Below are 19,340 nucleotides of genomic sequence, written 5' to 3'. Positions count from 1 at the left end.
AAATTGATTCGCTCGATAATCAATGCAAAATGAAACATTTGCAACAATCTGATTTTATCAGCCAACATTTCTTTGGCATTCCAGATATTATGTTCTCTGATAAGTGCTTTTATTGGAATCTGTGGGGGACAGGGAGAATTCTTAGGCCATGAAGCAAATGATGTTGGTACTGATATCAGCAGGCAGTTTCTCCATGTGTGTGAGGAATGTTAAAAAAAATCCAGGGAGCAAGAGATGAGAGGCTTCATCCTTGAGATCAAGGGGTAGGTGGTCACCAGTAAAAAGTTTTAGGATCACCACTGATGACCTGGCACCCATGCTGGTGGATGTGGGAGTTTGGGTGGCCATCTTTGCAGAAGGAAGCCCTCAGTTTGGAGGGCTGATCAGGGGGCAGCCCTCTATCTTCTGTCTTTGAAAGGCTGCTTGCGTAGTTTGAGTTCAGTTTTAAGATAAAGTGCAATAGGAAGGGAGAGCAGGGAGGGCCTTAAATTTGCCCATCAACAGCCCCTGAACAGACAGCAGATTGAAGAGCCACACAGGGTGCCTGGTTCAGCTTCCATGCTATAGAAAGATGCATTGAATTTCTATTTTATACTAATTTTATGCGAATACACATACATACACATTCTCTTTTTGGGGTGATGTGTAAACAAGCACTACTTAACTATCGAAGCTGTGCAATGTGGTGGCCACTAGTTTAGACTGTTTGAAAAGAGAACAAAGACAAATTCATTGAATACAATGTGGCTACTACAACAGTAGGAGAGGAGAACCACCTTTGAGTCTCGCTGCTGGGCTTCCTGGAGGCAACTGGTTGATTACACTGCTGTTCATCTCAGTTCCTGCTTTCAGGCGTCCCATAGGCATACTGCCTTCGACCATGGAATTGGAATATAGCCATTGGGTCTGATAGCTTTATTGTCCATGAACTGGTCTAATCTTCTAAGGGTCCCATGAGTCATTGAAACGTGTGCTCTTAGCCCAGATGTGCTGTCCTTATACTACCAGTGCTCCCCAGGGAATGGGGTTCCACATTCTTGTTCCCTTGCTGGATAGCATTGCGGGCAAATTTCCTTTCCCCATTTCTTCTTAAAGCCCATCTTAAGCCTTTTTGAATCCATTGTTTTCTCTCTGTGGGAACAGTGAACAACTTGCTTTCCTCCTTCTTTCTGACATCCTTTGAAATATTTATGTCTCGTCAGCATATGTCCTCCTTTCCGCCATTTTATTTTCGCAAGACTGAAACCTTAGATTCCCAGTTCCTTTAAGGCTGCTGTCACAGGACCTGCCTTCCAGACCTTGCCTCTGAACTCCCTCTCTTCTAGCCTTCCTGAAGTGCCCAGATGTTTGCTTTTTAATTAGAGTCCCAGAGGTTTAGCCAAATTTTACAGTCTTCGTTCATGGTGCAGACGCCTTCCTCTGGTCCCCCATTATCTGATTATTCAGTTTGTTTTATTTCCTTTCCAGGTGAACAGTTTGGTTGTTGGGGTAGCGATCAGGAGGAGATATGCAACACCTTACCATTGACTCAGAGCAAGGACAGCTGCGAGATAAATTAAAGTGTGAGCAGCACATTTTCAAAATGTTCCCATTTCAAAGCTGCTGTTTGGGTAGCAGGACCAGGAAGGACACAGTTAGAAAAAGTTGCTAACCTAGGCATACACCATTGATATGGGCCACTTCCTTATTTGGCTAGCATTGGTCACCACCACCCAAATGGCTACATTTTACTTGGAATTAAGAAATGCTGTTCAAATGTCATTGGGACTGGACCCCTGGGGTAACGGCTCTTTATTTTAACATAGTAATGCAGAGGTTTCCAAACTGTGCTCCATGAACTTTCAGGGGCCTGCAAGCTTCTTTCACACTATGTCAGTAAAAACTGAATTAAAGATCACACAGCATCTAGCGCAGCACATTACAATTGCTACACCAGGCAGAGAAATCTTTTAGTGATCTGTTAAGGCCCTCAGCAATTCTCAAGTGGTCCGTGGTGTTGTGGAGTTTGGGAATCCCTGAAGTTGGTGGGTTTATTTTCCTTGTGTCAAACCCCTTTGTTTTCCTTATGTCCAATGGATTGTTCGCTCTGTTCACTCCAAGGAAAACTTGTAATCGTGTGTGCTGCCATAACGGATACTCACTGTGGGTTGAGCAACTTCCACTCATGATGAATGAACCAGATGCCCCGTCTGAAAGGACAAGTCCCCACAATCGCACAAAGAACACTGTCATGTAAAAGCGATTCCCCCTTGCTTCACAGCAACCAAGAGGCATTGTGGTTCAAGTATTTGTAGCTCCTCCTAGGTAGCATGAGGGGTTTCCCCCTCCCCATCAAAGGCTGTAGCAAGAATCTCTGTGTGTTCTTCAGATGGATCTTTGACCCATGGTTAAGGAATATTCCAGCTCTCCATTGAGGAAATGATGTGGGTGTGCCCAAGGAGTTCCTCTGGACCCTTGTGAGTCTTCTCCAGTATTTACTTTATGTCTTTACTTGGGGTTTTCTTGAGTAAATCTCAAGAATTCCATCATCGCTTTCCATTTCATTTGTGCCCGTCCAAATAACCGTGGAGTAGATTGAAGACTCCTGCAGCTATAAGGCTCATAAAGTGGCCCTATGCAGTGCCATAATATCACACAAGATTTATTTTATGTGTTTATTAAATTTGTATACCATCCTTCATCCATAGATCTCAGGGGCAGTTCACAACATAAAAATACAAGATAAAAACTTTGGTCAGTGACTGAGGTTGGGGTTTTTTGCTGGGAACGGGTATTTAGATTACAGCAAGGGCAAAGGCCTCTTTAAACCTCTCCTTCCCCAGTGTCAAAAGCAACCCACTGTCTGGGAGTAAATAGGGACAGCAGATTTTGAGGGTGGGAGTCAGTCTCTATAAAATTTGATGGCTAGGCTACAATTGGTTTATTGGTTTGTGGTTGTTCTTAATTTTATTATTTACTTTGTGGTTTTTATATTGTGATTTTATGTTGTGAACTGCCCTGAAATCTATGGATGAAGGGTGATGTTGTTGTCATAAATTTCTCATAAGGACCTGCGCTTTTTAAAATGGCTTGTCCCATTCATTTCCTTGCATTGTGTATCTGTGTAGTGTTGGAAATTGATTATAGGATTAAACCTCCCTATCTCCTGGGAGACATTGAGAATCTCGGGTGGCGGAATGGTCCTGCAGGGCGTAGTTGACCTGATTAGAGTTCTGCTAGTGTGGCCTTGGGCAAAATCGCTCTGCCTTTCTCTATGATTGCTTGCTCTGTTGGCTTTATAAGGTTGGAGGTGAGGTTTATCGGTGATGCTATAATTGCAGATGAAACATGCTTCAACTGACTGGCATTGCATGCTTGCTCTGGATAAACTGCAGAAGTAAATATTCCACTGTCTCATGCTTAGCACTATCAGCCAATTAAAGAAGTTTTGGTTGATTAATCAAATGATGTTTAACTGATTAATCTATTAATAAGGCAAATTTAAACACATGGGCATATTACCAAAACCTCATTATAGATGCCTTTTTTAATATGCCAAAGGAGCTAATGGAAAAGGAGAAGAAGAAAGCTGCCATTCTTTGTTAGACGGGACTGGTCATCTTTCCTTTTTTTTTGTTATCTGTTACAGTAACAAACCAGAGCTAAAATATCCTTAAAGCAAACAGGTAATGCCTTTGCAGCCTTATCAAATAAAATTACTCCCTCTGATGAATCAAGAAAAACTTTAGCCAGCTGATCTGCCAGTTAAAGGCTGCAGCCTTCCTCGTTTTGCAGTTGTGTGTCCTCAGACAGTCCAATATGCAGCACCTCTTCACACAACCATTTGATTATGGGGGTGTTGTATTGCTTCCACCCTTCCTCAGTGTGGCATCTCCTCACAACCCTGAGAGATAGGTAAGGCTAGAAGATGGTGACTTGCCCAAGGTCATCCAGTAAGCTTCATGGCTGAGTGGGGATTTCAGCCTGGGTTATCCCAGCAGTCTGCTCGCTACACTACAGTAATAAACTCCTGTTAAGGTGGTGTTAATCTTAGGTGTCTTCAGTGGCGCCGGAGCTGAGAGGGGTAAGGAAGGCAAACTAGACCTCTTAATGATGGTGATGACTGACTCCATGCGGCTATAGCTGCATCGTAATGATTTGGCCCCGTAGGGGATCGTTGGCTTCAAGGAATATGTTGAGTCATCATTCCTTATTCAAGGGGTCCTTGCTAGCCAGTTGTTTTCTGCTGTAAGAATTGTACGTGAAAAAGCATTTTGTGTTTGTATGTGCCTTTCTCTTATTTGCTGTATCGTCTCTGTTTGTTTCTACAAGTTAGTCCCTCTGTGTCTGGTGCACGAAGCAACGGGATTATTTCTGCACCTAAAAAAAAAACCTCTGCCCATCCAGCAGTTAGACGGCTCCCTTAAGTGCCAAAGCTCGTGTGCTCTGTTGTATTTCAGTCTGCAGTGCTGCAGTGCCGTTGCATCAGTGCACAGCTTCTAGAATTCCACTCCCCTTCCTTCGGAGCGAAAAGCTCTGAATCGTCAGTCCTGAATCACGGTTTCATTCTCCTTCCTGTTTCTCCGGCAAAGGTGTCAAACTACAGAGAAGGAGGGGGGGGAGTCCGCTTGTGCATCTCTGTGTGTGTTTGTTCTACATAGGAGCACCAGATGCAGACAAACTCTGTTTTTCTGACTCACACTTATTATTTGGTCTGACAGCACGTCATACCTGGTTGGCGGCCTCTTTGCTGGGGACACTGTGCAGTCCCTGCAGAATGCAAACTTATTTCTCTAGACTCATCCTTCAAACAAATATGTCTTTGTTTGCTTTTCATGATGCCTGCCAAAAAGAAGAAATTTTCTTAGTAGCATCTCTGTTTTTAAAATCTTACGTATTTTCTTACTGGCAATGGAATTTGGAGGGGGGGGAGGAGAATGTTTGCATTAATTTCAGTTTGATTTTAAAAAACACACCTAATTTTGGCTTCATATGCATAGGTCCCTATTGAGATCAGACACAGGGATGCCAACTGATCAGTAAAAAGCCTGAACTGCTCTTGTCCTTGGAGCAGAAACCTTATCTGCAGAAATCGGCAGCAGATGAAGTTTTTTGCTGCATGAAGATAAGGGTTATCATCTTCTGCTCATGTCTGCAAGATCAGCCTGCTGTTAACACCAACCTGTGCAGTTAAGGCATAGAAACAGGCATTATTTTTAACGGCAACCCTAGAAAAGGTATTCAGCTAGCCACTTTCCCCCACCCCACCCCCAGCAAATAAAGGTAAAGGTACCCCTGCCCGTACGGGCCAGTCTTGACAGACTCTGGGGTTGTGCGCCCATCTCAGTCAAGAGGCCGTGGGCCAGCGCTGTCCGCAGACACTTCCGGGTCACGTGGCCAGCGTGACAAGCTGCATCTGGCGAGCCAGCGCAGCACACGGAACGCCGTTTACCTTCCCGCTGGTAAGCGGTCCCTATTTATCTACTTGCACCTGGGGGTGCTTTCGAACTGCTAGGTTGGCAGGCGCTGGGACTGAGCAGCGGGAGCGCACCCCGCCGCGGGGATTCGAACCGCCGACCTTTCGATCAGCAAGCCCTAGGCGCTGAGGCTTTTACCCACAGCGCCACCCGCGTCCCCTACCCCCAGCAAATACTTACATGTAATACATAATACAGGAGGTTTCAGCAAGGCAGGAGGTTGTTGCATTCAGGTTTTGCCTGGTACTGTATGGATGCTGAATAGTGAGAATTATTTGCCATCTATCTATCTTTTTGGCATGGCCCTTCTTTCCCTGATTTCCAAGGCTTGTAAACTCGGGATCCCTCTTTCACCCAAAGCAAGATGCAGGTCCCTAGACTAGAGCTGGGGAACCTGTGGCCTCTAGATGTTGTTGGACATTCTTGGCCATTGGCCATTCTGGCTGCAGCTGGTGGGAGCTGGAGTCTTTAAGGATGTTTGGAGGACCATAGTTTCCCCATGCCTGCCCTAGCCAACAAACTAAAACCATAACATATTTTAAAGATTAAAAATCAAAGCATTACTGCTCCAATTTTTACCTGGGACACATGGTTTCTTTTACTTGTATACTCTGATCTTAACACCAATACTTGTGGCTTCCAATAGCGTGAGTAATATGAAGAGATTGTGTGGCTTTTTGTGGCCTTGTGTGAACAGTATTGTACTGCTCAAGGGAGAAGTGAAAAAGAAGGTGCTGAGTTAGGATAATCTGCTAGTTTAAAATGCTAGCTGAATCTGTGGATGGCAGAGATTGATTCCTTGCTTAGCGGCCTATAGGATTTCAGGCAGGCAGCTTGACGGAAAGGGAAGAGGAGAAATATACTAGAGCAAATCAGCCAACATTTGAAGATATTTCATATAGATATGGGCTCCTCCTCAGTCCCCATCTCCATCAAACTCACTAATCCCTGAAATGTATTTTAACATTGGCATTCAGAAAAGCTCCATACATGCAGATGTTAGCATGTGGTGCATGCGCATTTGTGTCAGGGCCAAAAATGGTATCCTCCTGCCATTACTTCAACATAAAAGTAATAATGTTTAAACCATTGATTGACATACATTCGTGCCAAAATTATAGTGTTGGGCTGTTATTGTTCTAAAGTTGTATTGACCATGTTCAAACATCATGGTAAGCCATAAACCATGGTTTACTGTGTATGAGTTGATCCCACCCTGGTTTTTGCTGCCTGCTAGCACTGGAGGGAATCAAACCAAGGTCTTTGACTTAGAGTTACTTTTGAAAGAGGGATTGTGGTTTGTTTCATTTTCAGGAAACCATGATCTGAAGCCAAGGCTTGTTTTGGCTTACTGATTGTGCTTTGTTGGAGTGAAGCAAACCATGGTCATTGGTTTGAACATAACACTAAGCCAGTGATCATGGTTTGTTTCCTCTGTGTACTAACAGGGAGAAGCGAAACAACCCATATAGGAGCATTCATAGTGAATCATTAACTGTGGTTTACAGTGGTGGGCCACTGGTTTTGTTGCTGAACTGTTGCATGCAAAGCTGAAGATGCCTACCTTAATATACTTTAAAAAGAGATGGGTTCATGTGTGGAGCCTCAGTTAAATCTGACACAGTGGTGCTCAGTCTTTCTACTTTTAGGGAAGTGTTTCCAAATTGACTTATCTGCCAAGGACCACACAGGCATTTGCCATGGAACTCCTGTGCATTGTGGTGAATTCTGGGGCATGCCTTATTCATGTTGGACTCTGGTTAAGCTTGTTGGACCCATACAACTGGGACTACAACACAGAACATTGCTAATCCTACCCTGTAGCTAGACACTGTCCTGGAAAATCAGGGTAACTTGTCCATCATTAGGCATCTTCTTAAGGAATCTGCTCTTGCAAACTTTGCCATGTTTCTCTTCAGGCATTAGCGGTTCTTAGAGAAACACCAGTGAACTTTTGGCATCACAAAATGAAGCTGCTCAGAAGGAAAACAGTAATAGGAGGACCATAGGATTTAAAAGTTCTGGAGTGGTTGGCCAGTCTTAATATTAAAAGGCTGTCTCCAGAAGAGGTAGAGTTGTCAGGGTAGTACTAAGTATCATAAAATACAGTAAGTAGTAGAGAGTTCATAATAATAATAATAATAATAATAATAAATTTTATTTATATCCCGCCCTCCCCAGCCGAGGCTGGGCTCAGGGCGGCTAACAACAATCAAAATAATCCAATGTTCTAAAATCATTTCATTATAAAACTTAATTAAAATCAAATTGATGGCAACCATTAAGCAAAATTCTGTGCAGATTGCCAGAGGAGGGGGTCAGGCTGCGCCCTGACCAAAGGCCTGGTGGAACAGCTCTGTCTTACAGGCCCTGCGGAAAGATGTCAAGTCCCGCAGGGCCCTAGTCTCTTGTGACAGAGCGTTCCACCAGATTGGAGCCGTGGTTATCCATCCATGTTATCTGCCATTTTACATGAGTTCTATAATGGACTAGTGAACTTGACAACCTTAAGTAGTTTAAGAGAGGGATGGGGAACCTGTGACCCTCAAGATGCTCTTGAATTACAGCTCTTATAATCTCTGAGCATTAACCATGATGGCTGGGGCTGATGGGAGTTGGAGTCCCAGGACCGCGCTAGGCCCCGCGCTGGTCCAAGCGGTTGCCTGGCCTTGTGTGACCTTCCTGGGGCCGCTCAGCCTTCCCTCGTGAGCAGGAGGCCAAAGACAGCAATGATAAGAGAGGGGAGGGAGGGGGGACAGGTGGGCGAGGAAGGGGTTAGCAGCACGGAGGGTGAGGGAGGGAGGTGCAGGATGGTGGCGGAGGTGCCCCAGTAGTGATGGTGGGGTGTCTGGGTTTTTGATCCCTGGAATATGGCAACCCTCAACAACATCCAGTGGGTACCATGTTGGCTAGCTCTGGTTTAAGTGAGATACTTGGGGAATGTGTTGAGATCATTGTCTCGGGCAGCTTTGTTTAACGCTCCCCTTGAGAAGATGCAAATGGTGAATGGTAAAACCAATGCAACAGTTGGTGGTATCTCAATGGGGATGTGGCTCAACAAGACTCATTCATTCTTCCCTCCAAAAATACTTAATTCACCCACCAGTATGTTGAGGATTTGACTTGTGACCGTCTGTCTTATTCTCTCCTCTACAGAGCTGACCTATCCCGGGCGCATCATAACTAAATAAGTTTCTGCAGGATGAAAAAATGGCAGGGCGGCTGCTTGCACCACCAGGCCCTGATAGTTTTCGACCTTTCACTCCGGAATCTCTGGCTAACATCGAGAAGCGCATCGCAGAAGATAAGAAGAAGAAGCGCCCCAAGCAAGACAGCAGTCACAGAGATGACGACGAAGAGAGCAAACCAAAACCAAACAGTGACCTGGAGGCAGGGAAGAATTTGCCTTTCATCTATGGGGATATCCCAAAAGGCCTGGTTGCTGTGCCACTGGAGGACTTTGACCCTTTCTATTTGACGCAGAAAGTGAGTCACCAAGACCCAGCCTATTAAAAACTCAAGTCTTTTTTGTCCCCAGGAGGAATTACAGGTTTGGGGTGGCAAGAGTCTCTTGCTGCATATGAAAGGGGACCTTTTTCTGTGGGCTTTTCAAATACGAATCTTCTCTTCATTTTTTTCAGGGTTGGGGAAGAAATGTATCTGATTGTTTGTTGGGGTAGCTGATAGCTCTGCAAAATCTGCACACAGCTCGATTCATAGCTTAAGCAATTCTGGAAGTCAGCACATCTAGTAGGGAGGAGGCAGGTAAATAAAAGAGGGAAGGGGCAACAGATACTGAGAAAAGGAGTGGCAGGCAGTCCATCTCAGTCACAAAAGAGAAACACCATGGTGTTTTAGGTCTGGTGTCTCCCAGGCCAATTTGCACCATTTGGAGACTTGTCTTCTATCCACGGTGACTTTTAAAAACTCGTCTTGGACAGAGATGAAATATATCTAGACCTGACAAAGAGATAGGTGTGGTGTGCCACCATATAATCCAGAACCTGACTTACTTAATTGCGTCCAATGCTCCCGAAAGGTTATTGGATCTGGGTTTGTGGTAGTGATGGGACATTTCCTCCATCCTTTCACTGCCTCAATGTACCATTTAGACTAATAAAAGACCATCACCACCATCACATATTGAGCATAAGCCTCAAAGTGGTTGTGGGACTTGGCAGCCCGATTCCCTCTAAAGTGGAAGGGGGTGGGTCTTAAAACTTTGCCATAATGCTTTGCGTGGAAAATTAATGATGCACATTGAAAGCCCTTCCATTTACTTTACCTAATATACTCTTAACAGTTTTTGTTATGCTCTCAGTCAAGAAAGCAAAAGAGCCCCTTTCACAACCAGCTGCTATGTTGTGCTTCCTTTAACTATGTTGTGCAACTGGTACCATAAATGGAGGTGGTTGTGTGATAACCAATAGCCTGCACAAAAGCATGAGCCTTTTGCATTTTATGAAGCCCCTGCCAATGAGCATAAGAACTCTGCTAGATCAGGCCATGAGTCCATCTAGTCCCTCTTGACCTCTCATGGAGGGGGCACATGAAGAAGGGCCTCAGATGATTATTGCAAGCCAGCGAACCAAGTGGCCTCCACGAAGCAGGAGAGGACATTCAGATGATCACATCAGTGGCCGAAGCCATCCAGATGTTCCACAAGTTGGCCAGGGCTTCAACAGGAGCACCAGCCATATCATCAGGGAAATCCCTCAAGGTTGTCTGAAAACCAATTGGAGCCATCAGCTTCTGAGGGTAGACCATCCTCATAGGTCTCCCGCTTCTGCAAAGGGAGAAGGGTGCTGAGAGCCTAAATCTCAACAGGAAGTGATCTGACCATGACAAGGGACTGATGTCAATAACCCCCACTTTCAGTTCACCCTCTTCCTGCCCAGCTGAGAAAACAAGGTCCACATATGTTGGGCCAATGACATGTTGGGTCATCATGGCAGCCGTGAAGTCTTTAGCCATGCCAGAGCTAATGGCTTCGGCATAGATGTTGAAGTCCCCCAACACCAGCAATCTGGGAGTCCTCAACACTCCCTCCAAGACCAGCTCTGTCAGCTCAGGCAGGGAGACTTCTGGGCAGTCGGGTGGGTGGTAAACCAGCAGAATCCCTAATATGTCCCAATTACCCAACACCAGGAACAAACACTCTGGATCCCCGCCCAACTGGCCAGAAAACCTGGAGACAGAGATGGAATCTCTGTGGTCTACAGCAACTCCCCATCCCCAACCCTCAAGTCTGCCCTGGAGCTGTACCAAGGAGCCAACACCAACTCCACCCTGCTCACCCACCCAGGTCTCAGTAATACAGACCAGATCAGCCTCCTTATCCACAATCACATCATGGGTGAGGCAGGACCAACCTGACGTTGAACAGCCGCAGACCCCAAGGCTGGCTGATAGGACAGCCACAATTCCCCAGGTTGAAGGGAGGTCTGGCACATGGCACAGTCACCAACTCCCTGTGCCACATGTCCCTTACCAGACATGTCCCACCCACTTGCCCAGAACCTCCCCCTTGCCCGGAACCACTGCAGTCGGGGTGCCACCTGCTTTCCCCAGTTTCTCTCTTCCTAGGCACATTTTACCTCCCTTATTTTGAAAACTCCAAATTAAAAGTCTGCAAGTTAAAAAGCACTTAAAACAATTTAGGGCAAGGCAATCGCCATAGAAGATGATGTTCTGGGGGTGGCCCTTGTCCTTGCTTCCCCCCCAAAGCTGCTCCCCAAAAAGGGGGTGGCCGTCTGCTGGCCAAAGGTTCAAAAAGGGCAATTCCTGCAGCTGTGAAGCTGTGAAGGGGAGCCAGGTGAACAGCTCACCTCCACTGATAATCTCTGGCTGCTGCTACCTCTCAGAGTGAAGTGTCCGTTCTCCTGGAACTGGAGGTAGTGCAGGAGGTGTTGCACAGACTTTAATTAGGTTAGATTAGGCTGGGTGCAAAATAGATTTCATCGTGCACCAAGGGATTCTGGGACTCAGAAATGTCGTGGCTGTTCTCCCTTTGAAAATATGATTTATTTGGATCTGCCTTCAGCGGTAAGCAGAATGCCCGGGCCGCTGGCAAGGAAGAGAGCTTTTAAGATGAAGAGGCACCTTGTGTGGTAGCTAGCTGAGGACTGAGGTGAATTTGCAGGGTCCAGGCAGTGTGAAGGGGAAGGAAGGAGATTTCCTCTGGGGGTGATGTCCCTTTCAGCAAGCAGAAGGAAAACAGCAGGCAGGCAGAAGGTGAGGCTGCCTGAGTCTGCAGTTGTACGGCTGTTCAGGGACAACACAAGCTTGCGCTTTCAGGTTTAGAATGGTTGGGCCTGCGAGTGGCAAGGGGAGGCAGGAGGCATGGCTGCTGTGAGGATCTTTTGAGCACCAATGTCTGGATTTGGTAGGCCCTTGTCAGAACAGGGTGCAGGCAGCTAGAGATGGGTTGTGGGTCTGTTTCAACGGGCATCTTCTGATGCTTGTATGAGGTGGGTAAACAGTTAAATACTGGGAGGTATTTCCAGATCCTCCAAGTACCCCTGTTTTCCAGGGACAGTCCTGGATTTACAGAAGCCATCCCAGTTTCTGATTCGATCCCAGAATATCCCACTTTTCCTTAGGACGTCCCTATTTTCATTGGAGAAATGTTGGAGTTATCCAACCCCCGAGCCATCTGAAGGCAGCCCTGTAGGGGGAAGTTTTTTTTAATGTTTTATTGTGTTTTCATATATGTGGGGAGCTTCCCAGAGTGGCTGGGGCAACCCAGTCGGATTCACGGGTTATAAACAGTAAAATAAGAATAAGAGTAATAAAGAAAAGGACGTTCCTATGTTCATCGGAGAAATGTTGGAGGGCATGCATTTCTCTTTTGCCCGCATGACAGTTTTACTGCACACAGCACAGCCACAACTTAGTACCACACCTCTTGACGGTGGCTTTGATAGAAGCCTTGGAGGCTGTTTCGGCAGGTGTGCGGAGGTCAGCTGAGCTAAGAGGTGCTGTTTGCAAAGCCAAACACATACGAGGAAATGCAGGATTTCTTTTGTGTACAGTACTGGGCACCTTTAGGTGCTCCATACCCACCCATCCAGTGGTGCAAGCCCGAGTGTGTGAAAGGCTGTACTGAAGAAAGCCCTTTATGTTCCCCAGAGAAGGCTTCCCATTTAGAAATATGTGGGAGGCCTCTGGCAGCGCATCTTGTGTGCTGTGCAGAGAACAACATGACTGCATAGAAGGTTGGGTCTTTTCTTTTTCTTTTTAGAAATAGTGAGCTACAGACATCACTGGAAATGTTTTTGATGAACAGTTTCTCCCCCAGCTTCCTGTTCTGTATAGCGACGCCTTGTGCATCTTCCCACAAACCCTGGAATGGCACATTTCCTGATTCCATTGTGTTTTACCAGAAAGGATGTGCATTACTTCTCCAAATAACCAGTGGTTCAAGATCATCCCACAAATCCATTTAAAACACACACACACACAAACGCCTCTCTGAATCATCAAAAGCAGCAGTTCTGCTTGAACAACTGGAATGTTGCCATGTTTTTTTTTAATGCCAGCTTCTAGCGTATGAAAAGCAGTCCTGGCTCTTTCTTTTTAATGGCAGCCAGAGAGCTAAGTGCAGAGGCGTGGCCTGACTGGCACCAGAATTGGAGGATGGCACCTGTCTCTGCCTTATCCCCCAATACTTAGGGAAGGTGGCAGTGTTTCTTTATTCCAATGAACCTCATCACAACTATAAGACACAGATTCATCAACTGAAGGCCAAAACCAGGCCAAAGCTTAGTGGTAGAGCTTCTTTATGAAAGCCCCAGGTTCTCAAGCATTTCTAGATTATTATTATTTATTATTTATTGAATTAATATATCACCCTGTACTGGGAGATCTCAGGGCGGTTCACAGAAGAAAATCAAAATATAAAACCACAAAACATACAATCAAAATAAAAACAACAACTCAATAACACCCCCCAATAGGCCTAGGAAAGCTCTCTTGCTGAAACCAGCCAGCTATCTTAGCCAGCAGTGCAACCTTTTCATCTAGATGGACCAATTGTCCTGACTTAGTATAATGCAGATCTCCCTGTTGGAATGTTTCCCTGCTGATGCAAAAAAAACCCCCACAGCTACAACATCCTTGTTAGGTGCTCACCCAGCTTTTGTTTAAAAAGGGGGAGTCCACTACCTTCCAAGGAATCCTGTTCCTCTCAGCGCCCCCAGCCTTTTCCCTTTCCCTTTTCCTTTGCTATGACTTCTTTTTTACAGATTGGGTAAGTAAGATGAATTGGCATCTCGGTAAACCCAGGGATTTTGCTTAGGCTGCTGCTCTATATGTTATTGGCATCCCCATTCGGAGCTCCTCAGCCCCTGGCCAAATACTTAATTAGAACTCACTGCATCAGTTGCTGCCCCTGCCAAGCAAATGCCCCCGATATTGACCACTGGCAGAGAAACTCACTACATGACAGCCCCAGCTCTAGACAGTGATCTGTACTAATTCAATATAACGTGGAACAGAGACACTTGCCATGGAGATGCGAGTCTTAAATATAGACCAGCTCATTGAGAACATTTACCCAGGTGTCCCCAGTCCAAGTTTCAATTTTTCTCTGGGGGGTGATAATTGATCTTCAGATTGTCATTCTTTCCCTTGGTCTCTTCCCTTGGTCTTGTTGAGAATGTCTGTGTACTAGTGATATTCACTAGGAGCTGTGGTCTAAACCACTGAGCCTAGGGCTTGCTAATCAGAAGGTCAGCGGTTCGAATCCCCGCGACGGGGTGAGCTCCCGTTGTTCGGTCCCAGCTCCTGCCAACCTAGCAGTTCAAAAGCACGTCAAAGTGCAAGTAGATAAATAGGTACCGCTCCAGCGGGAAGGCAAATGGCATTTCTGTGCGCTGCTCTGGTTTTGCCAGAAGCAGCTTAGTCATGCTGGCCATATGACCCAGAAAAACTGTCTGCGGACAAACGTCGGCTCCCTCGGCCAGTAAAGTGAGATGAGTGCCGCAACCCCAGAGTCATTCGCGACTGGACTTAACTAACAGGGGTCCTTTACCTTTACAGGTAAAGGTAAACAGGTAAATGATTGGCACCACTGTATTTTTCTCATGTTTTGAATTTGTTAGAGACCATCCCTCAGCACAGTGCATCTTGACACGCAGTGTCTACAGAATGTCCCTAGGGCACAGGAGAATTTTATTGTCCTAGCCAAAGGGAAGCTGTGCTGTACTTGGGAAAGACTAATTTGTTGTTGTTGTTTAGTCGTTTAGTCGTGTCCGACTTTTTGTGACCCCATGGACCAGAGCACGCCAGGCACTTCTGTCTTCCACTGCCTCCCGCAGTTTGGTCAAACTCATGCTGGTAGCTTCGAAGACACTATCCAACCATCTCGTCCTCTGTCGTCCCCTTCTCCTTGTGCCCTCCATCTTTCCCAACATCAGGGTCTTTTCCAGGGAGTCTTCTCTTCTCATGAGGTGGCCAAAGTATTGGAGCCTCAGCTTCAGGATCTGTCCTTCCAGTGAGCACTCAGGGCTGATTTCCTTAAGAATGGAGAGGTTTGATGTTCTTGCAGTCCATGGGACTCTCAAGAGTCTCCTCCAGCACCATAATTCAAAAGCATCAATTCTTCGGCGATCAGTCTTCTTTATGGTCCAGCTCTCACTTCCATACATCACTACTGGGAAAGCCATAGCTTTTACTATACGGACCTTTGTTGGCAAGGTGACGTCTCTTTTTAAGATGCTGTCTAGGTTTGTCATTGTGGGAAAGACTAATAACATAAGATAAAAAAATCTGCAGGATCAGGCCAATAGTTCACCTAGTCAGCTTCCTTCCTGTTCTCACAGTAGCCAACCAGGTGCTTATGGGAAATCCACAAACAGGAGTTGAGGACAACAGCCCTCTCCCCACTTGTGTGCAGCAACTGGAGCTTGAGCATAACCATCAAGGCTTAGCCAGCTAGGAGAGGACTTAGAAACACCTTGCACCCTGTGCCAAGTATGAATGGAACAGAAGCCAGTAAACTTGCTTTGTTTCAGAAATAAGCAAGCAAGGGGCCTGATCATTTGAACAAAATGGCAGACGTTATTCTGGTGTTCCCTGTCACTATTCTGAATGAGCAGGAACTGTACAGAGTACAGCCTTCCTTGGATTGCACCACTTCACATCCCAAGTAGTGAATTGCATATTTGAATATTACCCCCTTATAGATAGCTTTCTATAGCCACGGAAAGCTAAGAGATGGGTGGGCTCGATTTTGAAACCGCATTGAGCTGTGTGCTTTAAACTGGCTTCGTCTCCATACTTTAAAGTCTCTAAAATGTTGTAGAAGAGATTCACAGTGCAATCCTATGCATGTTTATCCAGAAGTCAAGCCGCAATCCTATGCATGAGTACTCTGTTTTGTTTGTTGGTTTTGTGGTCACGCAGGATCCCACACTGCCCATGCCTGGTTCATTTCAGAAGTGGTAGTAGTAGTAGTAATAATAATAATAATAATAATAATAATAATAATAATAATTTATTTATATGTCACCTATCTGGCTGGGTTTCCCCAGCCACTCTGGGCTGCTCCCAACAGAATATTAAAAACACAATAAAACATCAAACATTATAAACTTCCCTAAACAGGGCTGCCTTCAGATGTCATCTAAAAGTCAGTTAGTTGTTTATTTCCTTGACATCTGACAGGAGGGCGTTCCACAGGGCGGGCGCCACTACTGAGAAGGCCCTCTTCCTGGTTCCCTGTAACCTCGCTTCTTGCAGTGAGGGAACCACCAGGAGGCCCTCAGAACTGGAGCCCAGTGTCTGGGCTGAACAATGGGGGTGGAGATGCTGCTTCAGGTATACTGGGCCATGGCTGTTCAGGGCTTTAAAGGTTAGCACCAACAGTTTGGTTAACCTGTGGGCCCATCTAAGGAGCCTCTCTTCTGAGCACAGTAGTGTCCTCACTGGGATGGTGACTAGGAGCACCAGGGCCCTTGGAGGGTTGCTGCCTTTTTCTGGAATTATCTCCATAGGGAAACCTTTTAGGCCCACTATCTGTTAGCTCTTAAAAGCCCATTTAAGACTTTTGCTGTTTCAATAGATGTTTTTAATAGCCAGCAGAGGTGCTTGCTACGTGGCATGTCTTTTCTTGGGTTTAGCTGTTTGATTTTATTGTGGGAGGGTTTTTTTTAATGTTCAGGACTTTTAGGTGATCATTTAAAAAAAGTACAGATATCCGACAACAGGTCAAAATTAAAAATGAACCAACAAATGGGGCGGGGTGTGTGTGTGTGTGGAAGCGCTGCAGCACCAGTCAACTGTCGGAATTCAAACCAGCAGAGCCTCCAGCTCTTAGGAATTTGGCCACCCTCCAGGTGCCCGGCTTGAATCCTTATGACCTCCCGTCTGCGACTCCCGGCAAGATCAAGGGAGGTCTCCAATTGGCGATTCTCCTCAACGTGAAGGAGAACACACCACTCCTCCCACTCCTCTCCCAGGGAGGGGGAAAGAGCCAGACAGAAATATATTTACATGTCTTTATTCCTGTCTTTCACCAGTACAGAGAAACATGTCTGCACACTCTGATTCCCACTGCAGAGAGAGAAAAAACTCCACCCATGTACTTCCAGTACAGGGTTATGTGCTGCTCTGAGGTAACATCCGGCTCTCAGAGCAGTGAATAGACTGTTCCTGGTTCCCACGGTACAATCCAATAACACCCACATCCTGTTTACCATTCCAGCCACCTGGTGCTTGCTTTTGCATTGCTCCTTTTTCGTAACATCAACAACCTACATGGAAACTCCAAGTCTAGTTTCTTCCACCGCATTCCTACCTTCCTTATTTTACTGTAGAAGTTCAGGAAATTGGCCAAGGGTTGGTGCCTGACCTGTTTTCCTTCCGAGATTTCTTCTAAACAGGCATTTGATGTTATTATAGTAATTGTTAATACGAACTATAGTTGTTTTACAGTTACCTGTTTTGAAATTGCTGAAATGAGTTGCCTTGATTTTATTTCCATTTTGACGCCGTTACATACTTGGCTGTAGTTGGCATCCATCTGTCTTGGGAGACAATGGAGGAGTGCACCTTTGGGGGTGAAGTCAATCTCAAACCAGGCAAGATAAAAAGAGAGGTTGCAGGGAGGAGAAAGTTAGAGGAAAGGGAGAGGAGATAGAGAGAGTTGCTTTGGGTGTATGGCAGGAGGAACTTGAGGTCTAGATCCCTGAAAGATGAAAGAAGGCTGGAAAAACCAAGGGAAGGCAGAAAATGAGTGTACTGGTCTTCATTTGTCCATAAGGACAAGTATGTTTCATATGGACAAAAGAATAGAAAGTGGGGTGAGATGGTTAATTAAGTTCTATGGGATGATACCCTACATTATCTTACACTTGCTTCAAACACTCTCACAAAATGTATAGAGGTATTTTTGTATCTCATTTATTAGACTTCTGCATTGGGTTCGCATGCAGTTGGTCCTTTGAGTTTCCTTTGGGAAAGAAAGGTAGTGGTCTGTATAGAAAAAGTAATGGACAGGGAAGGAGCCTGGAGTCACTAGTAGAACATGTTGTTTCATGCAGAGGGTCCCAGGTGCAAATTACATCATTTCCAGATAGGGCTGGGGAAAGGCTCCTGTCTAAACTCATGGAGAATCACTTTCTTGTCAGTGTAAACTGATGGTCTGATGTGGTATAAGACGGCTTCTTAGGTTTGTGTGCTACATTTCATTGAGACTTAAGCAAAAAGGCCTTTGCCAGATGGTGCTTGTGGCCTCTAACCTATGTCCCTCTTATAGAGGTAGCATCCTATGCATATTTTAAAATGGGGCTTTATCTGTTGAACATGTTACATGTTGTTGTTGTTTCACACATTTTTCATAAAAGTCAACTAGCACCGCTTTGGACAACTTCTTAACGAAGGCTTGGGTTTTCATTCTTTTGTGACTTTGTGAAAAGTCAAAACAGCATGAAAACACAACCCTTTATTAAGAAGTTTTCTCTTTGTTGATTTGATAAATATTTGGCTTTTATGTTAGATGTGTGTGTGGTCTTTCAATACTAGAAACAATAAATGACTAGGTAATGTACAAAATGTTTTAAATAGTTATTTGGGCTGTGTACAGTTTTGTCTACAAACCATAAAATATAAAATTAAGACATGGATATAAAACCAAAACCAGTACAATTCTCTGCACATCTACTCAGAAGTAAGTCCCACTGAAATCAATGAGCCTGACTTTCAGGTAAGTGTGTACAGTGATTGCAAACTTCATTTATGTATTTGTTCTAAAAGTACTACTAACTTTCTGTATTTATTTATCTGCCACATTTCAGCTCTAAAAGTTCCCACAAAGCTGCTTATGACAAACAATGAAACACAACAATATGAACATCAGACATATGAATGCGGTTTTAAAGCTAACCCAAAATACTGGTTTCAAGTTATGGTTAGATTGTATATGTGTGTGTGTGTTTTCCGCTGAGAGGTATATGTGCATAACTTTTTCTTTCTCTCTCTCTCTTTCTCTGCAGACCTTTGTAGTACTAAACAGAGGCAAAACACTCTTCCGATTTAGTGCCACGCCTGCCTTGTACATTTTAAGTCCTTTTAATCTGTTTAGGAGAATAGCTATTAAAATTTTGATACATTCATATCCTTTTTTATGGTAATATCGGTTGCCCCTTCTGTAGTCACATTTCCTGGTATGTAGGGTTGCTCTGCTGACTAAAAATATATGGATTGGGTTTATGGCCCATGACACATCAATGTTTTTGTTTTTTGTTTTTGTTTTACCCAAACAGTCAGGGGACACCCAAAAAATGTCTGGATACCTGGACGATCAACTAAAGAAAGACACTTTATTTGGAATTACATTGTTACAGAATTAAATGGGGTGGGTGTATGTATATGCATTTATGA

General features: G+C 45.0%; 1 protein-coding gene across 1 annotated transcript in view; it reads left to right on the top strand.

The window, feature by feature from the left end:
• Nucleotides 1–19,340, top strand: part of SCN8A (sodium voltage-gated channel alpha subunit 8) — a 106,390-nt gene that overhangs the window by 20,463 nt on the left and 66,587 nt on the right. Inside the window, exons 2-3 of the mRNA XM_053375132.1 lie at nt 8,613–8,942; nt 18,953–19,072. Coding sequence (XP_053231107.1) covers nt 8,667–8,942; nt 18,953–19,072 — 396 coding nt within the window. The 5' untranslated portion in view covers nt 8,613–8,666. The remainder of the gene's footprint in view (nt 1–8,612; nt 8,943–18,952; nt 19,073–19,340) is intronic.

The sequence above is a fragment of the Podarcis raffonei genome, chromosome 2 (genome assembly GCF_027172205.1).
Source record: "Podarcis raffonei isolate rPodRaf1 chromosome 2, rPodRaf1.pri, whole genome shotgun sequence".
In the NCBI taxonomy this organism is placed as follows: domain Eukaryota; kingdom Metazoa; phylum Chordata; class Lepidosauria; order Squamata; family Lacertidae; genus Podarcis; species Podarcis raffonei.
This window is presented reverse-complemented; position numbering and strand designations above follow the sequence as displayed.